At 36.1% G+C, this 17108-nt stretch overlaps 1 protein-coding gene across 1 annotated transcript in view; it reads left to right on the top strand.

The window, feature by feature from the left end:
- The window catches only part of FBXO3 (F-box protein 3), a 20461-nt gene extending 3722 nt beyond the window's left edge, over window positions 1–16739 (top strand). The window contains exons 3-12 of the mRNA XM_085300993.1: window positions 2949–3038; window positions 5284–5447; window positions 6284–6398; window positions 8837–9041; window positions 10075–10120; window positions 11689–11773; window positions 12666–12788; window positions 13228–13343; window positions 13726–13916; window positions 15649–16739. Of these exons, the coding sequence (XP_085157119.1) occupies window positions 2949–3038; window positions 5284–5447; window positions 6284–6398; window positions 8837–9041; window positions 10075–10120; window positions 11689–11773; window positions 12666–12788; window positions 13228–13343; window positions 13726–13916; window positions 15649–15774 (1261 nt within the window). The 3' untranslated portion in view covers window positions 15775–16739. The remainder of the gene's footprint in view (window positions 1–2948; window positions 3039–5283; window positions 5448–6283; window positions 6399–8836; window positions 9042–10074; window positions 10121–11688; window positions 11774–12665; window positions 12789–13227; window positions 13344–13725; window positions 13917–15648) is intronic.
- Window positions 16740–17108: the final 369 nt, after the last annotated feature.

The raw sequence follows: 17108 nt of genomic DNA, 5'->3' as shown, positions 1-17108 counted from the left end.
CGCGGGCCGCGGTCAAGGGAGAAGCAGCGCAGGGTGTGCCCGGGGCGCTTGTCGGCGCCGGGGGGGGGGCCGGCTTGTCACGGAGCGGCTGCGGGTTCGGAGAGCTCGGGGCGCTGGAAGCCTCGTYCGCTTTGAAGGCTGTTTATTTTTAAATTCATTATTTTTTAAGCGGAAGGGACTATTCCCTCTTTTCTCTCCCCTATTATAGAGTGTTTTTGTTTGTACCTAAATTTCAATTTAGAGATGAATTAATAACTGAATTAGTAAAATCAGTGTTTCTGGATCTTCTCTGTAACTATTAGYAAACAAAGCACAGTCTTGTTCCCAGTACCTGTATTCAGTTATTTGATGGAGCTGTTAGTTTTGCTCAGTTTTCCTCAGATGCRAATAAGTAGAAGGGCTTTTCTGGCAAAAAAACATGAATGAAAGTCATAAGCTGGACAGGTTGCGAGATGGCTAAAGAGTTAAGACTTGCAGTGAGGATGTATCTTTTCAGCTCAGATCATATCATGGTTCATTGATAAATGCACTGACAGTGATTGAAATCACAATGTTTAATCAAAGAGGAGGAATATGTAAGAATGAAAATAAATACAATATTATCAATTTTTTTAATTAACATTAGATCTTTTAGGAAAGATCTTCTAAGGCAAAATCGTCTAAGGTAAGAGCAAGGAGGAGAGTAAGCATAAGGAAAGGAAGAACTAATGATTGTGTAAATCCAGTGTAGATGTACTAATAGCTGATGTGTAGTAAAGACAATTAAGCTTGTTACCTAATTCTGCTCTGTATTTGGAGAAAGGAGATGGGCTTTCTTGTGTAAAGACAACTAAATACTTCTTAGATCCCATGTAAGCAGGGGTGATGATAGATAGTTCTGTGTAACTGGCTGTTTGTACTCCACAAAGCATGAATTGAGGAAGTCTGTAGCTTGTTTACATTTCAGTGACTTGTATGTACTCTGTCGCAAACATTCCAGCTTCCCTGGCATTCTACAAGTCAGCCTCGCGGTGGCCCTTAAATAATGGAAAAGCTGACATGACTTTACTGTTGATGAGTGTTGAATAATGGTGTTTCTAATAGAGTTTCCAATAGAGTTCTGTAGGGATTACTATTACATTCTACTGGCAAGCCATTAATAAAAATGTTGACTAGCTTTTTGTTTGAAAGCGAAGTCACGAAAACTTACAAATGCTTCAAGGTAACACAGTCATACAGACGATCTATATTGTGGTAAAGCTGACCCACTTTAACAAGTGAGTTTTAATTCTGGGGAACAGAAAAAGGTGCAAGATCGTGCCAATGGGAGATGGTGAATAAAAAGATTTGAGAGTTAAAGTTGATTTAATATGACTTACTAGAATTTGCAGGATAATAGAAGTGAATGCATTTGTGTCTTGGTATCACTGAGGTGATAAGTGCATACAGGAGTGTTGCTTTATTTATTGAGATTAATTTTGGAATACTAATACTTAAGTTGTAATTTAAGTTTGTAAGTTTAGGCTTGTAAGTTTATAATAGAGCGATTGAACTGAACAGGTACATATGAATAATTTTGTAGTCTCAGTGTGAAATGTTTTTCTCCAGCTCTGGACATTGGCTGACTTGGCTTATCAAAGATAGGATTCGGAGGCATCTTTATTACAGTATGGACCTATGTCCATTTAAATTATTGATCTTTCTTACTTGCCAACTTCTGAACTAAACTGAAAAAACAAGAAGCAGAAACTAAAAGCTGAGGCTTGGTAACCTTGCTTGTGGAATTTGGATGTTAAAGTGTGTTAATGGCTGTGATTAACCTTTAGAACAAGCTGCCTACTGGAGGAAGTGTTCTTGCTGCATCAAAATTGATGGTATCTTTTTGGAAGTTTCTTTAAAGCATAACTGAATATTGGACTCGAACACAAGGAACATTTCTTGTTTTCTGTTACTCAGGCTAGAGTGAATGAGACTATTATCTTTTCTCCTGAATTCTGTGAGTCTGAGTCTTTGAATAACATAATCATTCTCTTTGTCAGTGTTCTGCACTTTGCTGATGCTTTGCCTGTTTATATGAACTTACTGAAATGCACGGACTATGTGGCTATGTTGTATCAAGTTGTACAGTCAAGAAAAGCTCTTTAACTATAAAAGTAAATATTGGAATAACCTCCTGTAGGTTATGGCATCTCCATCAATGCTTTTGAAGAGCAAGTTAACAGGCATCAAGAATATAACTTGGCTGTTTTATCTCCTTACATAAAGGAAGGATCAACTTAAGTGATTTCTGAGAGCTGACTCCACATCTTATATCCTACAGTTTTTCTTAATACTGCATTTGTGATAATGCTGCACTATGCAGCATATGAWTAACTTCCTGAAGCAGTGGTGTTACCTGTAATGCAGTTGCAAGAGCTTATACATGTTTGCACAACTGGCTCTTCAGATATGACCTTGTTTTTCTTAATTCCAGATGTACCATTTTTTGTGTTCCTCCTCTTGGATTTTGCATTTTCTGTTGTGAAATTAATTATTTAAATAAAGTGGAAAATAACTTTCTAATAGTCAGACTATTTCTGGAGCTTACCGATTGAGCTTTCAGTGATATGGCAACAGTGAAAAACCTATTTCAGTCTTGTGATCCTGATGAGGAAGTGATTAAAATCCAAACAGCTAGTGTAAGGTACTAGCATGCTTGCAACTGGCAGAGTGTTATTCTGGAATCTTTTAGATCATGCTTTCAATTGAGTAGATCAACAGTGTGACCTGCTTTACAAAATTACTTAATTGCTGATGGTTCTTGAAGTCATGTGTATATTAGAACACTGAGACTAGCTCACAGCTTATACACTCATAATGAAGACTTTAACTGTTGTAAGCATGATTCTAATGTATAATATATGTCTATATTTATCCCTGTTTATTTTGCTGCTCTTTTGCAATCAAGCTTAATTATTTTATATTTATAGTTGCTGCTATTTAAGTCGAAGATTAAATCAACTATCAAGCCATGATCCATTATGGAAAAGACACTGCAAGAAATACTGGCTTATTTCAGAGTAAGTGTGGTTGTTTAAAGCCTTTTTTTCTGTAAGAAAATAAGACTTATGCTATTGTTCTGTGTACACATTACCTCTAGTAACTCATCATCAAACTTGAAGTTATTCACCAATTTAAGAGTTAGAGGTATCAAAAATATTAATTTTCTAGAAAGATTTCATGAGGATAGAAATTACTGTGAAGTTTTGTGGATAGATAGAGAAGAGATGCCCTATTAATGCCTAGGTTGAAAGACAAGGTGTAGCCTGACCTTATCAGAGACCAAATGGAAGAAAGTGATATTCTGAGAACTGATTTTGCAGGAGAAAGAGACACTAGGCTGAGTCAAAAGGTTTACATGTGATCCTTTCAGAAAGCCTATCTTGAGGTTCCTGCTTTTCTAAATCTTATTTGCCTTTTTAAAAATTTATTTATTTATTTATTACTTGCAGTGAACATAGAATGTCTGTTAAAYGGAAGCTAACTATAAAGGTATCAGCCCGCATCTTTGCTAATCAAGCATGTTTTTCTCAAGTACAGTKGAGAAGGCTTGTAGAATTGACTGAAGTGAATTGACAACACTTTTTTTTTTGTTACTGCTTTTATCTTCTTACATCTTGTCTTCTAAACAATATCCTTCTCTTTAGATTGTAAATTTACCACTTTTTGTCTACTTAAGCTGTTTCAGATATTTCATTTGTTCAGATTATTCCTCCTTTTATTGTGAAAATAGCCTTAGAGAGCAGAACAGCTTATGACAAGAAGTGTTCATGAATATATAAGCAGGGTAGTGGGCAGAGGAGTTAATTTAGGAAAACTTCTCCAGACTTAYAGCTTGTGACCTATAATATGTTATATGGACTCTATTCAAAATTAACAGCAAACAGAAAGATCAATCCGAAAAGTTGCATGTACAATGAATGTTCTGATTATATCGATCTTATAAAGATGCAACACAATTTGTAAGAGTTTCCTCTTGAGATGGTAAATTCAGAAAAACAGAAGKTGTGGGGAGAGAGTTAATGGCAAGAAAACAATAGCAGGAGTCATCTTGTTTGWTTGTTGGTATTTGCATATTGTATTCCAGAGCCCCAAAACTAGGTGGAATAGGCTAAGTTTTCTCAGATTCTCTGCATAAAAATATAAAATGGTATCCTTACTAAAACTGGAACTATAAAGGAGGATGTAGTGAAGGGCAAGGGAGAGAAGGTAAGGAAATAGGAAGCTCACACTGAGTACTTCATCCTTTGGTGTGTGCGTGGGGGGAATGAGGATGTTGGGGCTCTGCCGAAGAGAACTGGCTCTCAYGTTGATTACTGAGGTGCTGGCGTCTCTGTAGTCAAGAAGAAGTAATCATAGACACAGGTAGTTTCTACAAGTGATACTTGCAGGGTGAAAATATACTGACACTTCTCTCACTTGCTGAAACGTGGTTCACTTTGGGTTTTTCTTTAACACTTTGTTTTTTATATTAATTTACCTAATTTCATAGATTAAACTTTTTTTTCTGCTTTCTACTCTTCCTTAAGAAAGGTTATTCTTTCCTTCTTAGTGCTAAAAGAGATCTTAAGGTGATATGAAGACTTCTCAATTGTTACATTTTTATTGAGGGGGATCAAGCTGCATTAAGTCTCTTAGMTCCAGAGTGCTGATACGAGTTGTGAGGAATTAGAATACATTCCTTACACAAAGATTTAAGGGCTACCACACTTCTAGACACAGGCATCCTTTGTCACATGTTAGCTAGCTCTTTTTTGGCAGCCTGTCTTCCTCTAGTCTGCTGTTACGACTGCAAGAAGAATTATATATCCAGTGATTCCTTCTAGAAAGCCAGTTTCTTATCAGTGCACAGAATTCTCACTTAACTATCTGTTTTGCTCCTTAATTCTTCTTATTGGGTAACTAGAGGAGTTCATGCCTCATGCAGCTGATCGAGAAACACAGTTATAAAGGTCTTCCCTGTGTATATGTGATGTGTGATCTGACTTAGTCATTTACCAGTTCTAAGGCTTAATAAGAAGAAGCACTCCTTCTTCTGAAGTTTGGTCTGATACTGACTAGCTAAAGTGTTTCCTGATTTTTGTTGCAAGTTGCTGTTGAACAGGTGCTAGAATTAATTGAATGTGTGTGGCTTCATGTGACTTAAGTGTTCCTGGAGTAATCCTGTGTGTACTATTTCTGCCAAATAAAAAATACTGACTTCTTGTTTTAGCGATCAGGCTTCTTAGGCTGGAACTCAAATTTACTTTCTTCATTTCTACCTAGAGAGGAGAAAATTAAACGAAATCAGAGCTGGAAAGCTCTCTTCATCAGTACTTACTCTGATCTAGGAAGATATATCCGCTATTATGCTACACTGAAAAAAGCCTGGGATGACTTAGAAAAATACTTAGGACAGCGGTGTCCTCGGATGATTGGTTCTTTGAAAGGTATGGTATCGTGCTTACTTCCTCTAGCAGACTGGCTAATTCTGTTAAGTTTCATAGTACTTCCATCCTGGGTTTATGCATCAGTTACTGGAGCCCTGGTATCAAGTAGATATTCTTCCTTTCCTTCCAGTCAGTGAGTAAATCAGAGCAGATACATGGTCCTTGCCTAGTTACTAGTGATCCATAGATTCTCTGAAGGTAGATCTCTTCTCTGAGAAGAAACTAAGATTTTTCTTTTCCCCCAGTAATTCTGTTTCTTGTCTTTACCTCTGCATAATCAGGAGATGAAGATGTTTTTACTGCTTTTGTCATTCGTTACTGTGGGAAGTTTGTGGGCTTTTTTGGTGTTCATGGTGTATAAAGGCAAAAATAGCTCTTGCACTTTCAATTTTACATCAGTCTTCTGCAGAAAGTTGACTATTAGACTAAGAGATTTGTTTTAATACGTATGCAAGTATATTGTTATTGAAATGTATATTTTTGTATTTACTTTGGTGGTGGTGTTAAAAACAAAACAATGCTAAGGTTACTGGGATGGGCTACCTAAAGAGCTTTGAGATGAGTAAGTTTTCCCTTAGCAGTTGGAAATATGCTAATATGGTAAGAATATATCCAGCTTTTGCCTTATTTTTAGGAATGCAGCTCTGGTGAAATAGTTTTAAAGGAAGTATCTTAATAAAAAATCTAATATCCCTCTTTGTCAGGAACAGTGTACCGGGCATGTGGAGGCAGAATTATGAAGCAGCATTAAATTTTAGTGTTTCTTAGGAGCAGCAGTTCTTGATTTCCTCTCTAAAACTGCCACCTAATGCTCTCATGTTTCTCTTTGTGCACAGAGAGTGTGCAGGAGGAAGATCTAGATGCTGTGGAAGCACAAATAGGTTGCAAACTTCCTGATGACTATCGATGTTCATTTCGTATTCATAATGGACAGAAGCTAGTTGTTCCTGGGTAAGGAGCTAAAACTATGTATCAAGTTCATATTCACTTGGTATTTCTTAAATAGCTTATTAAAAAGAAGGATAAAAAAATGTCTCTGCAGGACAGATGAAGTACTAAATGCATTGTACCTAAATGAGTGACCATTTGAGGTGGCACTTTCAGAACTGAATCTGTTCCATTCTCAGAAATAACTGAAAATCCAGGATAGGTTTCTGATTGCTCAAATTACTCTTACACTTCACTCCTGTTTCCTTTCAATGAAAAAAATCTCTCAAAATTCTAAGTTAGCAGTTTACATCAGTATAATTAAGTGTCTATCCCGAAGTCTTGCTTTGAATTACCTGAGTATATTAGTCTCTCAGGCCTTACAAGTTTCAGGGTTGAATAATTTTTATTTTTCTTTAAAATGGTCAAGAAACTAGCTTTCAAACCAGGTAGTCACTTTAAATAGAATTGAAATATCAGTTCTGCAAATTCAGGTTTTCTAAATAGAAGATTTTGCAACTTCATTCTGTATCAGTGATTTAAAAACTCCTTTTACATTAAGTTTAGAAGACAAGTGAGTAAACATGGTTTCATATCTTGTAACTATAAAAAGAGTTTGTTAAAGCCCTTTGTTAGCAAGCTGACATCTGATGAAGTGTCACAAACATTAGCAAAAAGTTGGAAAGTGAGAGCAAATCATCRCTGTCTCTGTAGAGGCAATGCATTTGTATTGCCATATTTGTAGCCTTCACTAGTAAAGAAGAATACTTCTTGGTGCAGCTTCCACTAATTCTAGTATTGTATATGCAGAAAGAATATGGGAAACAGTTACATGCAACCATAAAGATGACTTCTAGTTTTGTGTGTTTTACAGGAGACACTTTAGAGGGAAGATAGGTGCCCTGATTCTCTAGACCTTAGATGTAAATAACATCTTGTTCTATTTTGAAAACTCTTCCTTCTCTTCCCTGATAGACTTAGTCATAGTTGTCAAGCACAAACATACTATCACTGATCAGTGAATGTCTTTCCAATAGCTTTTATCAATATAAATATGATTTGTAAAGCTTACTATATTAATGTATGCAAAATGTGGCTTGTGAGCTTAGGTTGGAAGTGATCAAAATGCAGCTCTACAGATTGTGCATTCTGTACACTGCTCCCTGTAAGCTGCTACTATGATGAGTAATGTGCCTGTGGAAGGTCTGCAACTGGGGATATGTGCTTTTAATTGGACATTCCTTTCAGTTTGAACATTGCCAGTGGGATGTAGTGCATTGCAGTGAGGGAAGGAGTGCACACACTGGTGGGCACATCTGGTTGCTGAAGCACTGACTGGGGGGCAGTTAGGTCTGACACAAGGGACTCTAGAGAAGAAAGGCTGCCATACTGCAAACAGAAGRTGTGATGTCTTACCTTTGGGGACAGGTTTGTTTTCTAGTTCTGCAATTCTGAGCTCTACTGTAGGAGATGACTACTGTAAAGATCAGGTATGGGTAGGGGAAATCTATGCAGTGAGCTGCTGGGATGGCTGTGTTGTGCCAAAAATGGAGGAGATTTGGAACTAGACATGGATGCATCTTGCAGGTTGTCACTGTTGGCCACTTCAGGCTGGTTGTTAGCATTGCTTTGTAGGCTGTAGAACACGCTAATTCCATACAAGACTGCATAAGGAAAAATGAGAGGAATGGAACCTGTTGTCCTAGAAGGGAGCAAGCTATACCATACTGACATGTGGCAACCTGTGTCTGAGTCACTGCTTTCATAATACCAGTAAAAACTCATCATTTGCAGGAGTTTGTCTGGGAATGTCAGTGAAAGGCAAATTAGAAAGGAGCGTGGGTGGGGAGTTGTGCATTACAGGCTTGTTTTCTTGAATTGGGAGAAGACGGTTGTGGCTGTCTATCTTGTGAGGGGAATTAGTGCATGTCTTAAAGTCAGGAAGGTTAGCTGCCTCTGTACAAGCCATGACAAGGATTACTACTTTGTCCATGCTATGCTTGAGTGACATTACTAAAAAATTATTGGAGGACCTGTCAGTTTTACTCTGACCCTAGGAATATTTTTGTAACTGCTGTATCAAGAACACTGTGGTGTTAACAGTGACCACAACCAGCTTGAATTGGTTGGTCAGATAGCTCTCTTTGGGTTTTAGTGACTTAGAGATAGCAGCAATCCTATGGGGAAGTTAGATGTAAAGTCTCTGCATTTCGCTTTAGGATGGGCAAGGTGAACAGTGAAGTGCTTCTCTTAGAGCTACCATAATTCCTCTGTAAAGGTTAGTGAACTATTAACTTGGATCTGCAGCAGATGTTGGAGTTGAACTTCATCTAGACTTAACAAGCATCTAGAGCATTGACAACAAAGCAGATTTAATGCTATCTTTGTGTTGTAAATAGTATCATCTGTTGATTTTTTTTTTTTTTCCTCCTCTTTCCTCTCTTCCCTTCTTGCCTGTTAAGTTTAATGGGAAGTATGGCACTGTCCAACCACTACCGCTCTGAAGACCTGTTGGATATTGATACAGCTGCTGGAGGTTTTCAACAGAGGCTAGGTCTGAAACAATGCCTTCCTCTTACTTTTTGCATTCATACTGGCTTGAGCCAATACATGGCCTTGGAGAGTGTGGAGGGTCGAAATAAATACGAGATCTTCTATCAATGTCCAGTAAGAAAGATATGCTTATACTTACAAATGTACTTTTTGAATGACTGATCCCTTTGCATGTTATCAGACAGCTGAAATACTTTGTGTGGCTCAAGGTGAATATGTTAGTTTTAGTTACTTGTTCTTTAGGTTGTCATCAAACCCACAGGAGGAATGGTTAATAAGTGAAATAAATTTACATGAAGTAGTAGGCTATACTACCTTTTGGAGGTTTGTGATAGTGGCAACATTCATTCTTATCGGAAGACAATAATTGTTGAAACTATAGCAAATGTATACTCCTGTCCTTCTTTCTTAAAAGAATGGCTTTTCCATTATGGTAGATTCTTATCTGTATATATCTCCTCTCCTAAATACATTAAATGGGAACTTAGGGTCAGGGTTGGGGCAGGAACACAGTTTCGTGTGTGTGTGTGTTTTTGTTGTTGTTGTTGTGGTGTTTTTTTTTTTTTTTTTTTTTTTTTTNTTTAAGAATCTTCTTCCTGCTGCTGAGTTTCTGACTATTTGTTTCCAAAGCATGTAACAATGAATGAAATTTCTAGGGAACATCTTGCTAATGGGACACTTTAAAGGGATATCTTAACATCCTTTGTATTATGCTAAGCATTTAAACCTTCTGTGTAATGCTTGAACTTGAAAGGTTAATCTGTTCATCTGTGGATAGCCCACCATGTTGCAGATGAGAATATAGTATTTATGAGAGGTTTTTCAAGTTGCCTTTGTCTGTTTTAAGGCAACTTTTTTGCCTTGTTTCTTAAATGACACATTAAATCTAACTTTAGGTGCATGAACCTTAGTGGAATGTCCAATCTGCATATTTTATTATCAACTCAGCCCTCAAATGGACAGGCATTTGTGTTTTGTATTGTGTTTGAGTATCTGATTGGGAGTATAGTGATGTATTAAGAAGCTAGAATTTTGTTTTAGAGAATATAGTGAAAACATTCGCTATGTTACGTTTCAGGTGTTGAATTTTACCTTGAAAGTCTAATAATCTCCTTTTAATATATCAGTAACCTTCTTTCCCTTTTAGGACCAAATGGCTCGCAATCCATCTGCTATTGATATGTTCATTACAGGTAACACTTTGGAATAAAATACTTTACAAAATGTTTCAATGGCATTGTTTAGAAAATGCATACCACTATTTTGCAAATCAGAATTGCACAGTACAGTTGACTTGAACAGTAGAAGTGTTCTAAGTTTTCTGTGCTGTTTGTACAACTTCAAAACATCAGTGGTTACTTGGAATAAGATTCAAGTTTTCTCTATACAGGCTCATCCTTCTTTGTATCTTGTATACAAATCATTCAGCATACTAACCTGTCTAACAAGTTGAGCAAAACGTTTAAATTGGCTGTCATGAGTGATGTAAACAGTTATTAAATACAGCATCAAGTAGGCAGAAAGACTTTCCAGTAGTTTTTGCAGCCATGTTAGAAGTTCAGCATAATTTGTATTCCTTAATGAAATCTAATCAACTATAATCGTAGCAGCAGAAGAAAGCCTTTCTCGATTCTTTTTGATTTGGATGACTCCATTTTTTCAAAGCATAAAAGAGGGAAGGTAAAAACTGTAATTGTTTGGTTGTATATTAATCCTTTCTGATCATGTCTGACATTTACATTGACTGGAGTAGTGTTTAGATTTTTGTTAGTTAATTACCTGGAATCCAGTAACTGTGGCAACATCTAAATTAATTCTTTTTCAAGCAGTGGAAAGCAAATGTGTTTTAATTGGTGCTGAAATTAATATTAAAGATTTAGCCTTGCATGCTTCTTTAGTGTATATGTGATAAAAGTAACAGTGGGGAAACCACATTAGATAATGCTCTGCCATTGCTCTTTTGGGTTGAAGGCAGTTAAACTTTTAGAAAGGTTTCCTGTCAATTTTGAGTGGCTATGTGTTGATTGATTGTGTGAACTCATTTCAAAATGAAGCAGTCAGACTACAATCTGTTTGGCAAAGGTCTAATAGCAGAATGCATTATGTGCTTTAGGATCAATGTAGGAAAAATGTAGCAAGAGCTCAAGAGTAATAGTTTGGTTAATTGCTGCTGTCCACTTAAGGGTGATGTAATATTTCAAAGTAACTCTGTGATGAGCTGRTATTGTTACTCCAGGTTGTTGCTTTTATGGAATTGACTCAGTGGTGAGGTGAGATGAAATCATACTTGAATGTATTCCACTTGGTTGAACGGATTAATCTTGAATCCTGAAATAGTTCAGGGCATCTCAAACTCCATTCATATGGACTTGTGTATCAAAACTAAGTTTGTAAATCCACTCATAGGCTATCAGCCTTTAGTAGGTAGAATATTGGTATTATATTGGAGCAGCTTATCTATAAAATAACTATACAAGTACTTGTCATCTTTCCAAATCATAGCAACACAGTTGTGATCTAGAAACAAGTTGATGAGACACCAGCATTTGAAGACTGATTCTAATGTGAAGTACTTAGTTAAGAGATATTTCTGCTTAATGTGTCGTCTAGAGTATGCCCTCTTACCTCATAGTTYTTGGTTGGTCTCTCCAGATGGTCTTCAGTTTGTTGATAAGTGAGTCTTAATACTCTAATCCATTTGTAACATGCATAGTGGTAATCTTGCCTGTCCTTATGAACACGTTTCTTCTTTGGCATCTAGGTACCTCTTACTTGGAATGGTTTACATCCTATGTAAACAAAGTTGTAACTGGTGGTTATCCTATCATCAGAGACCAAATTTTCAGGTATTGTGACTAGGATTTAAAGCTTCACTGAGAGATGCTGATACTTGTTTTAGAATGATAACCTTTTTCTAAATAACTAGCTGTGGGTATTTGATATGAAAGCTGATGATGGAGAGAGGAGAAAGTGTGTGAAAGTTTTTTTTTGAGATACAGCTATAAATGCAAGGCTTAAACTTTTTTAAAACTAGAAGCCCTTGGAGTTAGTAACTTTGTATTAACAGGATTTGAAATTAACAATAAAAGTGACCTGAAACTTAGCTGACAAAAATGTTTCTTTTGTTCCCTGCAAGTATGCTGCAACTGTAGGACTGTTCTGAGTTAATAAAAATACAGGTTTTTGAGTGAACTAGTTTCTAAAACAACACTCTGAATAAGTAAATAAACAGGACTTATTGAGGTGTTTATATTATCATGCACTTTTAAGCTTTTATGATTTTTTGGGGGAGGGAAGGGGGTGAGTACAGATAAATAGGAACTCTAATTGTGTCGTACTGCGTGCTACAGAACTCAAACTCTAGATCTCCAAATGAATTTGCTGTTTTAGTTAGTTGTTAGGTTTATTTTCCAAATAGCATAAAGACACATATTGTTAAATAAGCATATCTTGGTTGAGGTTAACTTCAGATCAAATTCTATATCTAGCTTATAATAGAAGCATTAATGCAGTTACAGAGAGATCCAGAGCTGTGTTTAGGTGATGGGGAAGTATAGGTCGCAAAGACACTGTATACATGCTTTAGATGCCAAAAGCAAAATTAGAAATTACTCTTTTAAATTTAGCATCAGTGTTCTTGTTAATGATTAACTAATTACTTTCTATCTATATACATAAACAGATTTCTTTTTTGAATGTATGGAGCAATTTGCAGAGTTAGCATTTTCCTCTTTGTAGGTATGTGCATGATAAAGAATGTGTTGCTACCACAGGAGATATTACTGTTTCTGTGTCCACATCTTTTCTACCTGAACTCAGTTCTGTACATCCACCTCATTATTTCTTCACTTACAGAATCAGGTAAAAATAACTGCTGAGTTAACTCTTTCATAACATGAGAAAGACCTCTGTAATGCTTGAGTCACCAGTTGTTGCAAACTGACAAACAGCATTCATAGATGTACTAAAATGAATAGATCTAGGTGCCACATACTTGAATGTGCATAGCTTACATGTCTGACTAGATATGAGTTTAGTAAAAGTACTAGTCAAGCTGGTAATTTGTAAAGTACAGTGATGGGGTGGGGAAGGGAAGTTACAAATAACTTAGACTTAGAAAGGGATAAATAACAATAAGGAAGCAGAGACATGGTGATGGATCCTGCCAACTGATTCAGTATGCTTTACCTTAGCTTTTTTTGTCCAGGGTACTTTCAGAGAGGTACCCTGAAGATAATAGTGTTTCTTAATGATTATGTAACTACTTCCATACATGTTAAGTATGTTGTTTGGCTTCTAGAATTGAAATGTCTAAAGATGCCCTTCCTGAGAAGGCTTGTCAGCTGGATAGTCGATACTGGAGAATAACAAATGCCAAAGGTGACGTAGAAGAAGTTCAGGGTCCTGGAGTAGTTGGTAGGTACAACTATAATCGCTTTTATGAATCTGATGGAGAGTGTTTGTGTTTAATGTATGTGTTATAAAGATTGTTACTAGCCTTCCTCACAGTGACAGAGTAGTACTTGCATGTTCTGCATTAACATCCTTTTTTTTTTTCACTTGGAAAGAAGAAATAAGTATCAGTTTTGTTTTTAAAGTTTCTTTACAAGGAAAATCTGAACATCCTGGCAGTTGACCTTACTTCAATTTTTTTAGTATCAGTAGTTACTGAGAATCACTCATGTGTCTGCTGGATTATAAAATCTATCTGAATCTTGTAGAGTGCAAGTGCTCTAGAAAAATGCTAAACTAGTTCTACTTCAGTCTTTACTTTTCTGAGTTAATGTTTTACCAACAGGAGAGTTTCCAATAATCAGTCCAGGGAGAGTCTATGAATACACCAGCTGTACTACATTTTCCACAACTTCTGGATATATGGAAGGATATTACACTTTCCACTGCCTCTACTACAAGGACAAATTCTTTAATGTTACAATTCCCAGATTTCATATGGTGTGTCCAACGTTCAAGGTGTCTACAGCACGGATGGTAGGTGAAGATGCGGTTGTTCTTATACTAGACTTCTAACCTTATGTTTGCAAACAACACTTGTGCTAATATGTCAGTGTGTGTTAAATGTCAGTGTTGTAATGCTTTTTCAGTTTTGATAGTTGCCTATTTTAATATCAACAATCCAACATTTTCTTGAAAGTCATTGTTTTTCAGATCCACTTCTCAGAAAAGAAAAATCTAAAAGTATCACTTAGTCTTGAATTTTGACAGTTTCTAGTTATATGAATTCTTCTCAGCTTCTGGAGTGTTCACAGGCAAGAGAACACTTCTAGTGTCAACCTTACAGTACTGAACAGTATTCAAATTGATAACTCCATACAAAACATACTGCAATTAAGCCTAGGTCAGTCTGGAAACTTGACTGCAGTTTGTACTTTGAAGTCATGTGTCCTTATTGCTTTGATATGTTATGTTTACCGGTTTAATTAAAGATCCTGTCTTTCATAGAAAGCCATAAATGTCTATGAGCCTTCCTCTTTGAGACCTTATCCTYTGCCTGATATCAAGCTCAAGTTTGGTGCTATGAGTGAGATCAGTGTCCTTGTTGGTTAATGGGAGGTAGAACATGACCATTCTGTCATGTGTCTGAACGCAAGTGCCGCTTAGGGTGCATAAATATATACATGTATCTGTTCAGGGTATGTTTCAGAGATTTATGCAGACTACAGCAGTGGTGTTTACTCCCCCTCCCTTTTTTTAAGGAGCAGTCATATCTTTTAAATTTGGTCCTAGCAACATGACATTGTATTACCTCATTGGATTTCATGGTTCTCTTAAATAGTCTGTCTTGGTGTGACCACACTACAGTCTGTTTTAGCAAGAATAGTGTGTCTGCTTTCTTGGAGAACTTTTGTTAGACAAGTATTAAAAAATGGAAGCAGTCTTTCTGATGTTCCATTAGTCCTCACTGAAAGTGAATTTCATGAAGTCACTTAGCAACTTAGTAAGTTAAACATGTTGTTTACTGTTAACTATATAAGCTTAGTTTGGAAATTGCTAGTAAACCTAAGTATTTTGGGGTTTTACATATTTGAAGAAGAATACTTATTATTAGCATGGCTTTTATTTAATAACTAATTCAGATAAAACTTAAAAGTTTATTTTGACTTTTTTGATTACTGAGCCTTTCCTCAGAGATAGGCATGTACACCATTTTTACATGTTTTCCAAGGGATCTGAGAGTCTCATTACTAGTAGCTATTACAAAAAGTGCCAGCAGAGGTCAAGCTTGTAACAGAAAATGTCACCTTTAGCTCTTGCTTATGTTTGTGATTTGTCACCTCTCCCATTCAGTTGACTGTAAAAAATCAATGGCTTTTCTCTCTTGTTACTCTACCTCTGGTTTTAAAGCTAGTAATGATTCTGTTTTTAAACTACTTATATTAAAAGTCTACACAAATCAAAAAGCAAACCAGAATGAATAAGGTACTGAATTGTGTGGCTTTACATGGTTGTATATATGAAATAATTAAGGCAAACTGATGTCTTTTGTGTTAAAGGTCAAATAGTCTAGCAAAATTCACTGTTGCAAAGTAAGATTTATAATCATATGGAACTGCTCTTGTTTGAATACATTGATGAATACAGTATGTCTACTTCAGATAATTGTGATAATATGAACTTGAATTTTTTTGGCAATTGTTATTGCTTGCTTAATAAGTAACTGGATTATAAGATGATAATTAAATATGGATGTGTCTTGTATTAGGAAACAAATCATAATGAATATGCAGTGGATGAAGATGAAGATTCCACAGACACTGATGAATATGAAGACAGGCGTAGAGTGTTGGATATTCCTGCACCTTCTGGTCGCTGCCCACGCCATACCTAATGGGATCTTTTTTTCAAAATGGAACAAACTATTGATTGCAGAAGCTGAACTCTTTGGGGCTAGTGCATAAGAATATTTCTGACTATTGTAAATGAACTTTCTGTTGCACATCAGGGCAACTAGCATGAATGTTGGTGCCAGTTCTAATATTCATCACAGTATAACTTTTTTTTTCCCATGGTTTGGAAGGTGGGGGAGACAGGGAGGAAGAGAAAGATATTTGAGTTTTGTTCACTTTTTTTWATTTTTTTTCCAAAGTGCAAAACARCTCCATAGCCTGAGGTATTCATATATTACGTTTTTAAACTATTGCCTATTTATGATCATATTGCAAATATGGTGTGGGGATTTGTTTTTATACAAGCATTTAAAAGTTAGCAATAGACAAGACTGCAAAAAAAGGATGCATACTATTGTCCTTTCTCATGGGTTTCTACTGTTGATACCTTCTGCTACAAATGAATCTTGCAGTTTGGCTTAAGTTGCCCAATTGGGTTGGATCAGGTGCTCTTGTGCATTTTTATTAATCTAAAAGTACCAGAATATTCTGGTCATCTAATGCATAAATTTGGAATGAAACTGGCCTTATTTTTAGACAATCTGTCTTTCAGCTTAATTTTATTCTAAATTACTCTGATTGGATAATGCCTTTTGGAATGTAGTATACATGAATAATCTGCCACTCGGTAACAAAACTTTCTCAATGACTACAAAGTATGAATTTGTACGTATGTTTTGAGTTTTTCTTTATATGATGTTAGCTGTTCCAACTTTGTCATAGGTGACAAATTTATGTTGAAGTATCATGTTTTCCTAAATCCTCTCTGGATTTTTGTAACTACACCTGAATCAAAAAATTGGAGCTCAATAGAACATCAGATGACTAGCAACTTTAAATATAAAGAAGTATCTGTTTGCTTTATCACTTTTTTTTTTCCATCACCATCAATAAACACTTAACTGCCTCCTTTGCTCTAAAGTGTTACTTGGGACTCTTCCTGCCAAGACTTTAGAAAAAAATTGACTGTGTGACTAACATCATGGTTGTAGGTTATTCTTTTTGACATCTAGAATTAGTAGTTTCTCTGAGGGAAACCAGTGTATTGTTGTTCCAACAGAACCCTTCTGTTACTGGCTAGCTACAGCTACTACAGAAAGTGTGTGTGGTTTTTATTTTTATACACAGGATGTAACACGAAATTCTTCATGTGCTCATCTTTCTCTAGTGCCATATATCAGTTGGATCTTTCAAGGTGGTACAAGGTAGAAAAAACAAATGTTGAGTATTACCCCTGCTACAGTGAAACATCTAGAGAAGTGTTTTTTAAGTATGT

Source organism: Rhea americana, unplaced genomic scaffold (genome assembly GCF_003343005.1).
Source record: "Rhea americana isolate MKP2758 unplaced genomic scaffold, rheAme1 scaffold_17, whole genome shotgun sequence".
NCBI lineage: Eukaryota > Metazoa > Chordata > Aves > Rheiformes > Rheidae > Rhea > Rhea americana.
The sequence above is the reverse complement of the archived record's forward strand: the minus strand, read 5'-3'. Positions and strand labels throughout refer to the sequence as shown.